We start from the raw sequence: 16,893 nt of genomic DNA, 5'->3' as shown, positions 1-16,893 counted from the left end.
TCCCTGGGGTTGGGGAGTCCAGAACTAGAGGGCATAGGTTTAGGGTGAGAGGGAAAAGATATACAAGAGACCTATGGGGCAACTTTTTTACACAGAGGGTGGTGCATGTACGGCATATACAAAGTGGTGGAGGGTTTGGGGGATATGGGCCGAGTGCTGGCAAATGGGACTAGATTAAGTTGGGATATCTGGTCAGCATGGACGAGTTGGACGAAGGGTCTGTTTCTGTGCAGTGCATCTCCATAACTCTGTGGCTCTATACTAAATGCCTTCTTCACTATCTTATCTATCTACGACTCTACTTTCAAGGAACTATGATCCTGCACTCCAAGGTCTCTTTGTTCACCAACACTCCCCAGGACCTTACAATTGAGTGTATAGGTCCTGCAAAGATTTGCTTTTCCAAAATGCAGCACCTCGCATTTATTTAAATTAAACTCCATCTGCCACTCCTCAGCCAATTGGCCCATCTGATCAAGATCCCATTGTACTCTGAGGTAACCTTCATTGCTGTCCAATATACATCTGCTTTTGCCAGAGAGTGGTGAATCTATGGAATTCACTCCCACAGGAAGCTGTGGAGGCCAGGTCATTCAGTATATTTAAGACAGAGATAGATAGGTCTTAATTGTCAAGTGGATCAAGGGTTACAGGAAGAAAGTGGGAGAATGGGGTTGAGAAACGTATCAGCCATGATTGAATGGTGGAGCAGATTCAATGGGCTGAATGGTCTAATTTCTGCTCCTATGTCTTATAGTCTTATGGTGTTATACTCTGAACTGTGTGTTTATGAACGTTTCCTGGGTGACTAGAAATTCTGGCAGTCTGCCCTGGCTGCCTGTGGGTCATTTCAGTCAGCCGTGCAGATATTTTTCTAATCAATCTGTTCCGACATGTTATTAAACTCCTGTGGTGCAGATGGCAGTTGAACTTGGGACCCGTGCACTCCTTTCCCTCCTACAGCCCCATCAGTGTATATACCACCTTTTCCGAGCTACCATCATCTGAAGAAGGGACATTGATCTCAAGTTTAACTCCAGTTTCTCTCCACAGGTGCTGTCAGAACTGCAGAGTTTCTCCAGAAAGTTCTGTTTTTTGTTTCTGGATACTCTCAGTCTGCTCCTATATTAAATCGGGACTGGGTGCTCATAGCCTGATCCTGGATTAAATCATGGCTCTGTACTCTCAATCTGACCTGGATTAAATCAGGGTTGAATGCTCGCAGTGCGATTCCCCCCAGATTAAATCAAGACTGGTGAGATCAGTGTCATCCGGAATTAAATCAGGATTCTGTATTTTTAATATGACCCTGTATTAAATCAGGAGTCTGTGTTGTCAGTGTGATCCTGGTGCAAATTCGAATTGACTGCTCTCAGTACGATCCTGGATTAAATTAGGACTCTGTTCTCTCAATCTAATCCTGTACTGAATCAGAATTGAGTGCTGTCATTGCGATCCTGCACGAAACCAGAAGTGGGTGTTATTACAGGGACTGGCCACTAGGGAGCAGCCGAACTCCTTATGACAGCGCCCCTGTTGGTCACAGGGGGCGATGCGGAGCGGCCCGGCCGAGGGGAGAATGGCGGCTGTCGGAGGCACCGGAGTTTTTCGGTTCCTGTTGAAAGCCACTGTGACCGGGCGCAGTGGGTGCTGCCGAGTGCAGTCGTACATTTCTAGGCCCGGGGTGAGAGCGCAGGTGGGTGGCGGGGCTTCCGGCCAGCGGATGTGTTATTACCGGGCTCAGATCGTGGCTTTAACCGTCTCCTGTCCCGATGGAAGTTGGACAAGTGGCGGTGACCGCGCATGCGCATTTCCGTTTATCTGGTCTCCAATTGCTACCCTGAGCCCCCAGTCCTGATCAGCATCACATTGCAGCTCCCAATTTAATCTTCGATCCTGGCAAACACCTCAACAGTTGTGTTGTAATCCCAAATATGTTCCGGTCTCATTTCATTTCTCATTTTAAACCTCCATTTCATCAGAGTTCTTATGCATGTTGTCACTGGGGCTCCTGCCCCCAAATTCTTGTCTTGCATCATACCAATTCGATTTCTGCCCTGTAGGCCCACGTTTGCAAGTTTCCGTATTTAAATGTTCTGTGAATGAAAGGTATCTGTAAGAATGTGCATGTTTTGGACATCAAAGCAGAATACCAGAAATTCAGGGGGCAGAGGTGAGGAAAAGGTATTGGGGCAGATGAAAGGTCTGAAGGTGGATAAATTACCCTGACCAGGTGGACTACATCCCACAGTTCGGAATGAGTTAGCTGAAGAGATTATATATGCATTGGTAAACATAGAACTGTACAGCCTTTTGGCCCACAATGTTATGTGAACATGACACCAAAATAAACTAATCCCTTCTGCCTGCCCTTGGTCCATACCCCTCCATTCCTTGCATATTCATGTGCTATTCTAAAAGATCCTTAAATGCCCCTATCTGCCTTCACTACCACCCCTGGTAGTGAGTTCCACACTCTTACCACTCTGTGTAAAACAAAGTTACCCCTCACACCTCCTTTGAACTTTCTGCTCTCACCTTAAATGCATGTCCCTCAGTTTTAGACATTTCAAATCTGGAAAAAAGTTTCTGACCATCAAGCCTATTTATGCTTCTCAAATTTCATAGTCTCCCCTCAATCTCCACTGCTCCAGAGAAAACAGCCCAAGTTTTTCCAGCCTCTCCCTATAATTTAAACCATCTAATCCAGACAGCATCCTAGTAAACCTCTTCTGCACCCTCGCCAAAGCCTCCACATCCTTCCTGTAATGTGGCAACCAGAATTGAATGCAATACTCTTAAGTGTGGCTGAACCAAAGTTTTATAAAGCTATAACATGACATCCTGACTCTTGTACTCAGTTCCCAGACCAAGAAAGGCGAGCATGCCTTCTTTACCACCCTATCTACTTGCATGGCCACTTTCAGAGAGCTATGGACTGAACCCCAGGATCCCTCTATACATCAATGCTGTTCAAGGTCCTTCAGGGTGGTGAACCTTCAGGAATCAGGGAGGCTCCAAAAGCTCTGAAAAAATGGTTAATGTAACACCCCTGTTTAAGAAGGGAGGGAGGCAGAAGACAGGAAACCATAGGCCAGTTAGTCTGATCTTGGTTATCGGTAAGATTTTAGAGTCAAATATTAAGGATGGAGATTGTGGAGTACTTGGAAATACATGGTAAAATAAGGCTGGGTCAACACAGCTTTGTCAAGGAAAGTCATTCCTGACAAATTTTTACAATTCTTTTAGGAGGTAAGAAGCAAGTTAGGCAAAGCAGAGCCTGGGGATGTAATTATTTGGATTTCCAGAAGGCCTTTGATAAATACTCTGCAGGAGAAAGGCTATGGAAATCTGAAGAACAGAGGGACCTAGGAGTCCTAGTTTAAGATTCTCTTCAGGTTACTATGTAGGTTCAGTTAGCAGTTAGGAAGGCAAATGCAAAATTAGCATTTATTTCAAGATGGCTAGAATACACGTTCAGAGATGTACTGCTGAGGCTGTACAAGGCTCCAGTCAGGCTGCATTTGGAATAATGTGAGCAGTTTTGGGCTAGTATAAGGAAGGATGTGCTGGTCTTGGAGGCAGTCCAGAGGAGATTTATAAGAATGATGAAGGGCTTGGCATATGAGGAGCAGTTGAGGTCTGTGTTTGCACTAAATGAAGTTTAAAATGATGGGGGGAGATTTGCTCGAAACTTACTGAGAGGCCTGTACAGAGTGAACATGGTGAAGATATTTCCATTAGTGAAAGAGACTCTGGCTTGAGGGCACAGCTTCAAAGTGGGAGTATGATCCTTTGGAACCGAGAGTAGGAGGAATTTCTTCAACCAGAGAGTGATGAATCTGTGGAACTCGTCACCACAGAAGGTCTGTGGAGGACAAGTCATTAAGGTTAGATTAGATTCCCTACAGTGTGAAACAGGCCCTTCGGCCCAACAAGTCCAAGCCGACCCTCCGAAGAGTAACTCACCCAGACCCATTTCCCTCTGACTAATGTACCTAACGCTATGGGCAATTTAGCATAGCCAATATACCTGGCCTGCACATCTTTGGACTGTGGGAGGAAACCCTTGCAGACACTGGGAGAATGTGCAAACTCCACACATACAGTCACCCGAGGCTGGAATCGAACCTGGGATTTTGGTGCTGTGAGGCAGCATTGCTAACCACTGAGCCACCGTGCCACCCCTAAGTATATTTAGTATATTTGAGACAGGGATAGATAGGTACTTGCTTGGTAAGGGGATCGAGGGTTATGGGGAGAAGCCAGGAGTATGGTGTTGAAAAGGGTCAGAATGGTAGAGCAGACTGGCTGATCCAAATGGCCTAATTCTGCTCTTATGTCTTACAGTCAGTGTCCTGCAATCCCAATGTAATTTGGAAATTTTCACTAAGACAAAGAAGTTGCATTTTGCAATATCTTCTAATATAGCATGCATCAAGAAATTTCACTTAAGATAACATGGATGATATTGGGAAATATGGCTGTTGGCTAGTTAAATTTGGAAAGGAGATTTAAAGAGATTAGGAGCAAGACAGAAGATTAAACAGTTGAGCTTTGATGATGGGAATAGAACAATAAATCGGTTTGGTATTACCATGTACTGGTATTATGGATACTGACTTTTTACCTGTTGATAATGTTTAAGGTGCAATAAGCTGCAAAAATGGATACATCTTGAGAAATCATTGATTGTGAATTCAGTTTACTATCCCTTGATTTATGGCTGGTTTTTCTGACTTTATGGTTTATTATCCATTGTAATTAGAAAAAAATGTGTTCAGGACCAGGGTCTCCAGTGTAGATGAAACAAACTTTCAGGGAGGAGAAGGAAGTCCCATGTAAATTACTGTTTATAATCAGTGCACTGCCAAAACAATTTAGTTCTTACTGTAAGCAGCTGTTCTGGGTTGTTGAGTTTGCTGTTGCAATGGTTGACACATTAGCTTTTTAAATCCTTTGCATTATGAGTCATAGAGTCATGAAGCATGGAAACAGACCCTTCAGTCCAACTAATCCACGCTGATCATGTTCCAGACTAAACATGTCCCACCTATCTGCACTTGGCCCTATTCCTCCAAACCTTTCCTATTCGTGAACTTATTTGAAAATCTTTTAAACATTGTAACTGCATTCACCACTTTCCCTGGCAGTTCATTCCACACATGAATCACTCTCTATATAAAAACATTGCCCCTCATATCCTTTTGAAATCTTTTTCCTCTCACCTGAAAAATATGCCTCCCCACCCCCCCCCTGGTTTTGAACGCCCCACCCTTGGGCGTCATTCACCTTATCTTTGCCCCTCATGATTTTATAAACCTCAGTAAGGTCATCTCTCAACCTCCTATTCTCCGGTGACAAAAGTCCCAGCCTTCTTTTCCAGCAACATCCTGATAAATCTTCTGAACCCCTCCCAGTTTAATAAAACCCTTCCTGTAACAGGGTGAACAGAACTGCACACAGCACTCCAGAAAAGGCCTCTTGTACAACCTCAACATGACACCCCAACTCCTATACTCAAAGATCTGAGCAATGAAAGCAAGTGTGCTAAATCCCTTCTTAACCACCCTATCTATATGTGATGTAATTTTCAAAGAATTATAAACCAGAACCCCTATATCTCTGTTTTACAACACTACTAAGGGCCCTTACATTAATTGCATACATTCTGCCCTTGTTTGGAAATATTATGTATTTTCTCCAAGAGGTAGAATTATCTCTCTTCCTTTTGTGGTGTTTATTTGAAGCATAAAATAGCCAACTAATATAACCATGTGTCAGCAAAGGATAAGCAGCAAGTTCTCTTGACCAGGTGTTCAAATTATCTTCAATTTTAAAATGATATTCTATTTACTGTTTATTATGACTTTGGAATTTAATTGTGTTTAACCATAACACTTATTTTCCATGTCTAGGTTTTGGGAGGTGGTAAAAATTTAGGAAGAGGACTAACTCTGTCATTAATGACCTTTCTGGGTTATGACGTTTACAGAAACATTCCAGGATTTCTCATAGTTCATGCTGATGAAAAAGGTAAACTTAGAATTGGAGATTTGCAGTATGATTTTCTCTGTGAAGTAACTGCGCATTTTTACATGAGAAAATCAGGCTAGCAATGATGCTGGTTATTTATTTTCTCCTCTGATAGTCAGAATTGTCTTCCTGTCAAGTCGGTTAGAATTCTTTGAGGAGACAACAAGCAAGTTAGACAAAGGAGAGCCGGTGGACATAAACTATTTAGATTTCCAGAAGGCCTTTGACAAGGTCTTGCACAGAAGGCTGCTAAATAAGAGCCCATGATGTTAGAGGCAGGGTACTGGGATGGATAGAGGACCAACTGACTGACAGAAAGCAGAGAGTGGGAATAAAGGTGTATTTTTCAGGATGGTAGCTCATGACTAGTAGAGTTCCACAAAGAGTCAGTGTTGGGACCCTGACTATTCATTATATATTGACAATCTGTACAAAGGAACTGAGAGCATTGTTGCTCAGTTTGCAGATGATACAAAGATAAGTGAAGGGACAGGTAGTGTTTAGCAAGGGGGAGGCTGTAGAAGGACGTGGATAGGTGAGAAGAGTGGGTAAAGAAGTGGCAGATTGAATATAATATGGCAAAATGTGAAGTTATGCACTTTGATAGGAAGAATAGAGGTGCAGACTATTTTCTAAATGGGGAAAGGCTTCGGAAAACTGAAACTCAAAGGAACTAAGGAATCTTAGTTCAGGATTCTCTTAAGGTTAACATACAGGTTCAGTTGGAGTTTAGGAAGGTAAATGCAATGTTAGCATTCATTTCAGGATGGCTAGAATACAAGAGCAGAGATGTACTGCTGACGCTGTATAAGTTTGAACAGACTGCATTTGGAATATGAGCAGTTTTGTGCCCTAAGGAAGGATGTGTTGGCATGAGAGAGGATACAGAACAGGTTTACAAGAGTGATGCTGGAGATGAAGGACTTGTTATATGAGGAGCAATTGAGGACTCTGGGTCAGTACTTAATTGAGTTCAGAAGGATGAGGGGCGGTCTGATTGAAATTTACATAAAACTGAGAGACCTGGATAGAGTGGACATTGTGAGGTAGTTCCACTAATAGAACCTGAGGGCACAGCCTCACAGTGAAGGAATGACCCTTTGGAATTGAGATGAAGAGGAATCTGTGGTTAATCTGGGGAACTCATTGCCACAGAAGGCAATGAAGGTTAAGTTAGTGAGTTTATTTAAGACAAAGATAGATAAGTTCTTGGTGAGTAAGGAGATCAAGAGTTATGGGGAGAAAGCAGGAGAATGGGGTTGAGAAACATATCAGCCATGATTGAATGGTGGGGCAGACTCAATGGGCTGAATGGTCTAATTGAACATTTGAACTAATACTTGAACTAAGTAAATGCTGAACATTTTATAATTTCTTGCATAAGGCCCATCTTGCTAAATGCGGTCTAAATGTCATAATGTCATAAGAATCTTGATCTCGCCAAAATCAAAGGTTGGTCCTTCTCCATGTCCAGCCTATTCAAAATTATGGTCTAGAAATTTGGTAGCATCCATTTTTGGGCACCTCCCCTAAAGTGTGTGTTCCAATGTAGAGGTCTGAGCAAAAACAGAAAGTGCCGGAGAAACTCAGCAGGCATGACCGTATTTGTGGAGACAAAAACAGAGCTACTGTTTCAAGTCCAGTGATCCTTTATCTCAACTGGTGGTATTTATGCTGCTGACGTGTGGGCCTGGGGTTGTCGGGAATGAGTGAGATAAATAGATGGAGACAGTGCCCAGAAAGAGAGTGAAAAGGGGAAACAGACAAAAGATAGTAAGCTGGAGAAGAACTAAATGCTGAATAGGTGCGAATGGGATGTGTGAATATCTGAAAATGGGTTAGTTATACTGGAAACAACCCATACAAAACAGGATCTAGGGTTATTCTATTGTGTTAAGAACATGGAGGGAGGTGTTCATTGTTCTGAAGTTGTTAAACTCAAATTGAGTCTTAAGGTCTGTAAGGTGCCAAGGTGGAAGATGAAGTGGTAATCCTCCAGTTTGTGTTGAGTTTTGCTAGAAGATTGAATTGTAGCTTTCCTGATTACAGAGCACTAAGTCCTTCCTCTACTTGTGCTCTACTCAAGGTATTCTCTAAAGCTTCTTAACTTTATTGACCAACAAGGAAAGTTGAGCACAACTGCATTATTGAAAATTAACATAGCCATTGACAGAAGACCGAGTGCTCCATTTTTAATTTTGTTTCAACACATCTTGCAAAGTGAGGCAAGAATACGACTTTTAGAAACTTAGTTTGAATTAGTTTGATGATTGTGGCTGACACCATTATGTTTTCAGAAATCAGTTGTAACGATTCAGAGTTCTTATTACATAATAATAGTAATTTGTATTTATGAAGGTACATGATACAATAAGATGCTCCAAGATGCTTCACAGGAGGATTAGGTCTGACCGACAGCTTGGTCAAAGATGGAGGCTATAAGGAACATCCGATAAGAGATAGAAAGTGAAAGGTTTTCAGGAGTGAATTTCAGGTTTAGGGTTTGGAGAGCTGAAGGCAAGGTCAGCAATGATGGAGTGATTAAAATCTAGAATGCCCATGGGGTTGAAATCTTTGGAGCATAGAGATCTTGGAGTGTTGTGTTTTTAAAAATTCTATTATAAAATGTGGTCTTCTCTGCTGGATCAACATTTGTTACCCATCCCCTTATTGCCCATCCGTAACTGGTCTTGAGAAGATGGCGAGATGCCTTCTGCACCAGTTCATGGAGGGTAGTAGCACCCTGTGTGCTGTTAGGAAGGGAATTTCAGGATTTTAATCCAGCGACTGCTGGAAGGATCAGTGATGTAGTCAGGATGGAGTATGGCTTGGAGGACAACACAGAACGTGGTAGTGGACTTGGTGAATGTTAAGGTGGTGGACTGGGTGCCAGTAAGCCAGTTGTCCTGAAGGTGTCGAGTTTCTTGACACAGCTGTTGCAGTTGCACTATCCATCACACTCCTAATTTGTGCTTTGTAGATGGTGAATAGACAGTTGCTTGCTGCAGTTTTTAAAAGACTTTAGTTTAAACAATACAATCTCTAGGTAGCTTATATTGTTTACCCACTTTATCTCCTGCCTCTGCACTTGAACAGGAAGTCTGTGCTGACAACACTATTATGCACTAGAATCTGAAACAATGTATATTCCTTGTTGCTGTTTCACACTCTCAGACCTGCTGCCTACCCCCTTCTCACCAGCTGCTACTCTGTCCATGCCCATCATTGGTGGCTGGACCCTTGTTTCCACTATGCTCCTGTCCATTCATACTTTCGCTGGCTGCCTCCTCATCACAGGCCATCCCTGTTTGTTGTCAGCCATCCCATTGGCTGCTCTGTCCATCACTGGCCACACACTATCCATTCTCATCATGTTGCCTGTCCCCACCCCTGTTGCTTGTCATCCTGCTTGCCAACCTCCTTGGCTTTGGCCATCCCACCGGCTAAGCCCATCCCAGACACTCGCGGCTGACTCCTGGCTGACCCACCTGACTTGCCATATGGCTCAGAGACTGTGGGCTCTTTCTGAGTTCCCATTGCATGTTTGGTTTTCCAATTATTTCATGAGCGTATGGCTGTTTCATGAGATATATTTGATATATGAAGCCATTACACAAGGCCTCCAAATGGTGATGTCAAAGGGACCATGACTTCATGGGTGCCCCCTGCATTTGTGGTGGCAATACAAGTATTGCTATTTAAACGCTGTTACCTAAATAAATAAACTTTGCTCTAAAATATATTGGTTGCAGTGAGCTCTTCTGTAAACTGTGCTCCATCTACAACTTACTGGATATTAATACTGCTAATAAACAATTGGAATTTGTACAATTTATTTTCATTTTGGAGACTGATGTTTGAGAGTCTCAACCATGTTTCCACTCCATGTATTTAAATTTAGGGATGACGTAAATGAATTAAAGGACAAACGTAGTACTTAAAAAAAGTTGTCATTCAGGATCTGTGGTGGACCATTTTAATTTATTTTTAGAACTGATAACAGGAAGTTCTTCTTCACTCAAAGACTAATCTCTGTGCACATTCACTAAAAACTTTGGAATATTTTCAGCAATAATTATACTCTATAATGTTATTGGGGGAAGGGAGATTGATATCACCCAGTATAGAATAAGCAAGAATGGCCTTGCACTTACATAATTACCTCAAGATCTTATTTGTTTTTGGGTCTTTAATCACTGAAGTTGAATTGTATCGAATGGCTACTCATTCAGTTATCCTTGTGTTAAAGTCTTTATTGTTTATATCTTAGAGAACTTAGACTTTAACAACGACAATGAGATTTGACAGTGATTTTACATTTCAATAAAAGTAATGTATTGGCCCTGTGTGGATAGATTATCTGAGTTAGATAGGTTAACAAGCAGCAGAGGACATGGGTGTGAATGATTTAGGTATAGAATTGGATTATTTGTGAGGAGATTATTTATTTCACAGAGAGTCATCGTTCTATGGAATGTGTTGCAGGCTTGTGCAGTGAGTTTGAATTTGCTGCAATCGATTAGCAGAGAGCTGCTTAAATTCTTGAGAGTAGTCAACCTAATTTATAGAAAATGGTTGGCACGTGAGGGAGGTAACTCCCAGTCATTGTAGTGCCACAAAATTTGTTTTCTTGCTTTAAAGATTGGCAAGAAATTTGTCCTTTTTTTCCTAGATTAGTCATTGGATTTCTTTTATTTTGTCTCTCCCAAGAAATTGGTGCGGTGCTGTTGGGAGTGGGTGGCTATGTCTCTGTTTTGGATGTGAGGTGGGGGGAGGGGGTCAGGGAAAATGTGACTGGAGTCACAGCCATATAATATGCAACATGACGATAGGATGGCCTTGAAGGACCTGATACTCTAAAATATTTTTTATCAACTTGTTTGGATGTATTACATACATAAAACAATACAGCACAGAACAGGCCCTTAGGCCCTCGATGTTGCGCCGACCGGTGAACTAATCTAAGCCCATCACCTATACTATCCCATCATCATCCATATGCTTATCCAAGGACTGTTTAAATGCCCCTAATGAAACTGAGTTAATTACATTGGCAGGTAGGGCATCCCACGCCTTTATCACTCTCTGAGTAAAGATCTGCCTCTGACATCTGTCTTAAATCTATCATACAAGCCAATGTCGTCATCCTTGGAAAAAGACTCTCACTGTCCACCCTATCTAATCCTCTGATCACCTTGTTTGTCTCTATTAAATCCCCTCTTAGCCTTCCTCTCTCCAATGAGAACAGCCCAAGTCCCTCAGCCTTTCCTCATAAGACCTACACTTCAGACCAGGCAACATCCTGGTACATCTCCACTGCAGCTTTTTCAATGCTTCCACATCCTTCCTGAAATGGTGTGACCAGAACTGTACATAATACTCCAAGTGCAGCCGCGCTAGCGTCTTGTACAGTTCAGCATGACATCATGGCTCCAGAACTCAATCCCTCTACCAGTAAAACCTAACACACCGTGTGCCTTCTTAATAGCAGTATCAACCTGGGTAGCAACATTCAGGGATCTATGTACATGGACTCCCAAGATCCCTCTGCACATCCAGAATCTTGCCATTCACCCAGTATTCTGCCTTCCTGTTATTCTTCCCAAAGTGAATCACCTCACATTTATCTGCATTGAACTCCATTTGCCATCTTTCAGCCCAATTCTGCAGTTTATCCAAGTCCCCCTCCACCCTGCAACATTCTTCCACACTGTCCACCACTCCACCGCTTTTAGTGTCATCTGCAAACTTACTAACCCATCCACCTATGCCTGTGTCTAAGTCATTTATAAAAATAGCAAACAGCAGTGGTCCCAAAACAGATCCTTGTGGCACACCACTAGTAACCGGACTCCAGGCTGAATATTTTCCATCAACCACCACTCACTGCCTTCTTACAGAAAGCCAGTTTCTTATTCAAACTGCTAAATCACCTTCAATCCCTCCGCATTTTCTCCAAAAGCCTATCATGTGGAACCTTATCAAAGGCTTTACTGAAGTCCATGTACACCTTGTCAACTGCCTCATCCACAGGGTCACCTTCTCAAAAACTCAATGAGGTTTGTGAGACATGACTTGCCCTTGACAAAATCATGTTGACGATCTCTAATTGTTGCTTGCTAGATGATAATAAATCGTATCTCTTATAACCCTTTCCAAAACTTTTCCTACAACAGACCTAAGCCTCACTGGTCTATAATTACCTGGGTCATCTCTACTGCCCCTGTTGAACAAGGGCACATAATTTGCAATCCTCCAGTCCTCTAATACCAAACCTGTAGGCAATGACGACTCAAAGATCAAGGCCAAAGGCTCTGCCATCTCCTCCCGAGCTTCCCAGAGAATCCTCAGACAAATCCCATCCGGCCCAGGGGACTTGTCTACTTTTACTCCTTCTAGAATTGATAACACCACCCCTTACTAACCTTAATCCTTTCTAGTCTTATATCTCATATCTCAGTCTTCCCTACAATATTCTCCTTTTCTTGAGTGAAAACCGATGAGAAATATTCGTTTAGCACCTCTTCAATCTCCACAGGGTCCACACACAACTTCCCATTTCTGTCTTTGACAGGCCGTATTCCTACCCTCATCATCCTTTTATTCCTCACATACCTATAAAAGCTTGAGGGTTCTCCTTTATTCTACCTGCTAAAGACTGCTCATGTCCCCTCCTTGATCTTCTTAACTCTCTTTAATTCCTTCTTAGCTAATCCTGTAACTCTCCATCACCTCATCTGAACCATCCTGTCTCAATATCACATAAGCCTCCCTCTTCCGCTTAACAAGACGTACAATTTCTGTGGTAAACCACGGTTCCTTATCTTATCACTTCCTCCCTGCCTGACAGGGACATACCTATCAAGGACATGCAATACCTGTTCCTTAAACCAGCTCCACATTTCTATTGTCTCATCTCCTGCATTTTGCTACCCCATTCTATGCCTCCTAAGTCTTGCCTAATTGGATTATAATTATCCTTCCCCCATCTGTAACTCTTGCTCTGTGACATGTACCTATCCCTTTCCATCGCTAAACTAAACATAACCGAATTATGGTCACTTTCTCCAAAGTGCTCACCTACCACTAAATCATGCACCTGGCCTGGTTCATTACCAAGTACCAGATCCCGTGCAGCCTCCCCTCTTGTCGGCCCTTCGACATACTGTGTCAGGAAACCCTCCTGCACACATTGGACAAAAACCAATTCACCCGATGTATGAGAGTTATAGCATTTCCAGCCAATGATGGGGAAGTTAAAGTCCCCCATAATGATGACCCTGTTCCTTTCACTCCAACCCAGAATTGTTTGGCCAATCCACTCCTCCACATCCATGGAACTTTGCAGAGACCTATAAAAAGCTCCCAGCAGTGTGACCTCTCCTCTCCTGTTTCTAACCTCAGCACACATACCTCAGTAGACAAGTCGTCGTCAAAAGTTCTTTCAGCCACCATTATACTGTCCTTGACTAACAAGGCCACACCTCCCCCTATTTTACCACCTTCCCTGATCTTAATGAAAGATCTAAACCATGGAACCTGCAACATCCATTCCTCACCCTGCTCGAAGCATGTCTCCAAAATGGCCACAACAATAAGATAGCTCACCTATCTTATTTCGGATACGTCTGGCGTTGAAGTAGACACACTCCAAACCAGCTTGCTGTCTGCCAGCACGTTCTTGTGACCGTGAAATCCTGTCCCTGGCCTCCCTACTCTCATCCTCCTGTGCACTGCAACTACACATCAGATTCCCATAGCCCTGCTGAGCTAGTTTCAACCCATCCGAATAGCACCAGCAAATTTCCCACCCAGGATATTAGTACCCCTCTGGTTCAAGTGAAGACCGTCCTGTTTGTAGAGGTCCCAAGAATGTGCCCCGATTATCCATATATCTGAAACCCTTCCTCCTGCACCATCCCTGCAGCCACATGTTTAGCTGATATCTCTCTCTGTTCCTTACCTCACTATCACATGGCACGGGTAACAAACCAGAGATAACAACTCTTTTTCTTCTAGTTCTCAGCTTCCACCCTAGCTCCCTGAAGATTAAATACCCTACAGTATGGAAACAGGCCCTTCGGCCCAACAAGTCCACACCGAAATCCTGTCTTACATCCCTAACCCTCTTTCTACCTATGTCATTGGTACCTATGTGGACCATGACTTGGGGCTGGTCATCCTCTACCTTCAGGACCCTAAAGACATTATCTGAGACATCACAGACTCTGGCACCTGGGAGGCAACACACCAACAGTGAGTCTCTTTTGTTCCCAACAAACCTTCTAATTATTGAGTCCCCAGTGACTAACACTGTCCTCCTTACCCCCTTTCCCTTCTGTGCAACAGGGACACACTTTGTCCCAGAGACCTGCACCCCAATGCAACGTATTATGGGAAAGATCACACAACAGGTTATAGTCCAACATGTTTATTTGGAAGCACTAGCTTTCGGAGCACTGCTCCTTCATCAGGTGGTTGATGAAGGATGATGAAGAACCATCTGATGAAGGGGCAGCGCTCCAAAAGCTAGTGCTTCCAAATAAACCTGTTGGGCTATAACTTGGTGTTGTGTGATTTTTAACTTTGTCCACCCCAGTCCAACACTGGCACCTCCAAATCATGGATGTACTATGACAGGCATTTGCTGAGCAGGTGAGACTTGAACTCAGACTTGTGGCCCAGGGATAGGGACACTACCACTGTGCCACAAGTGTTCTTTTATCTGTTATAGATTTCCTATTTGCATTTCTTAAAAAAACAGCAATTTGATCAGTGTTGCAATACTGCCATCTATTGGTTAGAAATAGAAATATGTGAACTGAAATCAGTTTGTCAACGAAATGGGGAATAGGTTGAAACTTTATTGCTGGAACAGCACAGCAGGTCAGGCAGCATCCAGGGAACAGGAGATTCGACGTTTCGGGCACAGGCCCTTCTTCAGGAATGAGCAGAGAGTGTTCAGCAGGAGAAGATAAAAGGTAGGGAGGAGGGACTTGGAGGAGGGGCGTTGGAAATGTGATAGGTGGAAAGAGGTCAAGGTGAGGGTGATAGGTCGGAGTAGGATGGAGGCGGAGAGGTCAAGAAGAAGACTGCAGGTCAGGAAGGCGGTGCCGGGCTGGAGGGATTCAGCTGAGACAAGGTGGGGGGAGGGGGGATGAAGAAACTGGTGAAGTCCAAGTTCATCCCCTGTGGTTGGAGGGTTCCCAGTCGGAAGATAAGACGCTCCTCCTCCTCCGACCGTCGCGTTGTTGTGGTTTGGCGGTGGATGAGTCCAATGACCTGCATATCCTCGGTGGAGTGGGAGGGGGAGTTGAAAAGCTGTGCCACAGGTTGGTTGGGTTGGTTCGTCCGGGTGGCCCAGAGGTGCTCTCTGAATCGCTCCGCAAGTAGGCGGCCTGTCTCCCCAATATAGAGAAGGCCACACCGGCTGCAGCGGATGCAGTAGATGATGTGGGTGGAGGTGCAGGTGAATCTGTGGCGGATATGGAAGTTTCCTTTGGGGCCTTGGAGAGAAGTGAGGGGGGAGGTGTGGGCGCAAGTGTTGCACCTCCTGCGGTTGCAAGGGAAGGTGCCGGGAGTGGAGGTTCCTTCGCTACATTGATGACTGTATCGGCGCTACCTCGTGCTCCCACGAGGAGGTTGAACAGTTCATCCACTACACTAACACCTTCCACCCCGACCTCAAATTCACCTGGACAGTCTCGGACTCCTCCCTCCCCTTCCTAGACCTTTCTGTTTCTATCTCAGGCGACCGAATCAACACGGACATCTACTACAAACCAACCGACCCCCACAGCTACCTGGACTATACCTCCTCCCATCCTGCCCCCTGTAAAAACGCCATCCCATTCTCCCAATTCCTTCGTCTCCGCCGCATCTGCTCCCAGGAGGACCAGTTCAAAATACGTACAACACAGATGGCCTCCTTCTTCAAGGACCGCAATTTTCCCCCCCGACGTGGTCGACGGTGCCCTCCACCGCATCTCCTCCACTTCCCGCTCCTCCGCCCTTGAGCCCCGCCCCTCCAACCGCCACCAGGACAGAACCCCACTGGTCCTCACCTACCACCCCACCAATCTCCATGTACAGCGCATCATCCGCCGTCACTTCCGCCACCTCCAAACAGACCCCAGCACCAAGGATATATTTCCCTCCCCTCCCCTATCAGCTTTCCGTAGAGACCACTCCCTCCGCGACTCCCTTGTCAGATCCACACCCCCCACCGACCCAACCTCCACTCCCGGCACCTTCCCTTGCAACCGCAGGAGGTGCAACACTTGCGCCCACACCTCCCCCCTCACCTCCCTCCAAGGCCCCAAAGGAAACTTCCATATCCGCCACAGATTCACCTGCACCTCCACCCACATCATCTACTGCATCCGCTGCAGCCGGTGTGGCCTCCTCTATATTGGGGAGACAGGCCGCCTACTTGCGGAGCGATTCAGAGAGCACCTCTGGGCCACCCGGACGAACCAACCCAACCACCCTGTAGCACAGCATTTCAACTCCCCCTCCCACTCCACCGAGGATATGCAGGTCATTGGACTCATCCACCGCCAAACCACAACAACGCGACGGTCGGAGGAGGAGCGTCTTATCTTCCGACTGGGAACCCTCCAACCACAGGGGATGAACTTGGACTTCACCAGTTTCTTCATCCCCCCTCCCCCCACCTTGTCTCAGCCGAATCCCTCCAGCCCGGCACCGCCTTCCTGACCTGCAGTCTTCTTCTTGACCTCTCCGCCTCCATCCTACTCCGACCTATCACCCTCACCTTGACCTCTTTCCACCTATCACATTTCCAACGCCCCTCCTCCAAGTCCCTCCTCCCTACCTTTTATCTTCTCCTGCTGA

General features: G+C 44.7%; 1 protein-coding gene across 2 annotated transcripts in view; it reads left to right on the top strand.

Moving 5' to 3' along the window:
- Positions 1-1,552: 1,552 nt before the first annotated feature.
- rmdn1 (regulator of microtubule dynamics 1) overlaps positions 1,553-16,893 on the top strand; it is a 35,847-nt gene continuing 20,506 nt past the window's right edge. The window contains exons 1-2 of one of the 2 annotated variants that reach the window (XM_043688145.2): positions 1,553-1,696; positions 5,919-6,036. In XM_043688145.2, the coding sequence (XP_043544080.1) occupies positions 1,553-1,696; positions 5,919-6,036 (262 nt within the window). The remainder of the gene's footprint in view (positions 1,697-5,918; positions 6,037-16,893) is intronic. The other variant, XM_043688146.2, reaches the window with a different exon arrangement.

This window comes from Chiloscyllium plagiosum, unplaced genomic scaffold (assembly GCF_037043375.1).
Source record: "Chiloscyllium plagiosum isolate Xiang-an unplaced genomic scaffold, Cpla_swu_hap1 HiC_scaffold_4, whole genome shotgun sequence".
Classification (NCBI taxonomy): Eukaryota; Metazoa; Chordata; class Chondrichthyes; order Orectolobiformes; family Hemiscylliidae; genus Chiloscyllium; species Chiloscyllium plagiosum.
Note: the sequence above shows the minus strand (reverse complement) of the source record. Positions and strands in the feature narration are given on the sequence as shown.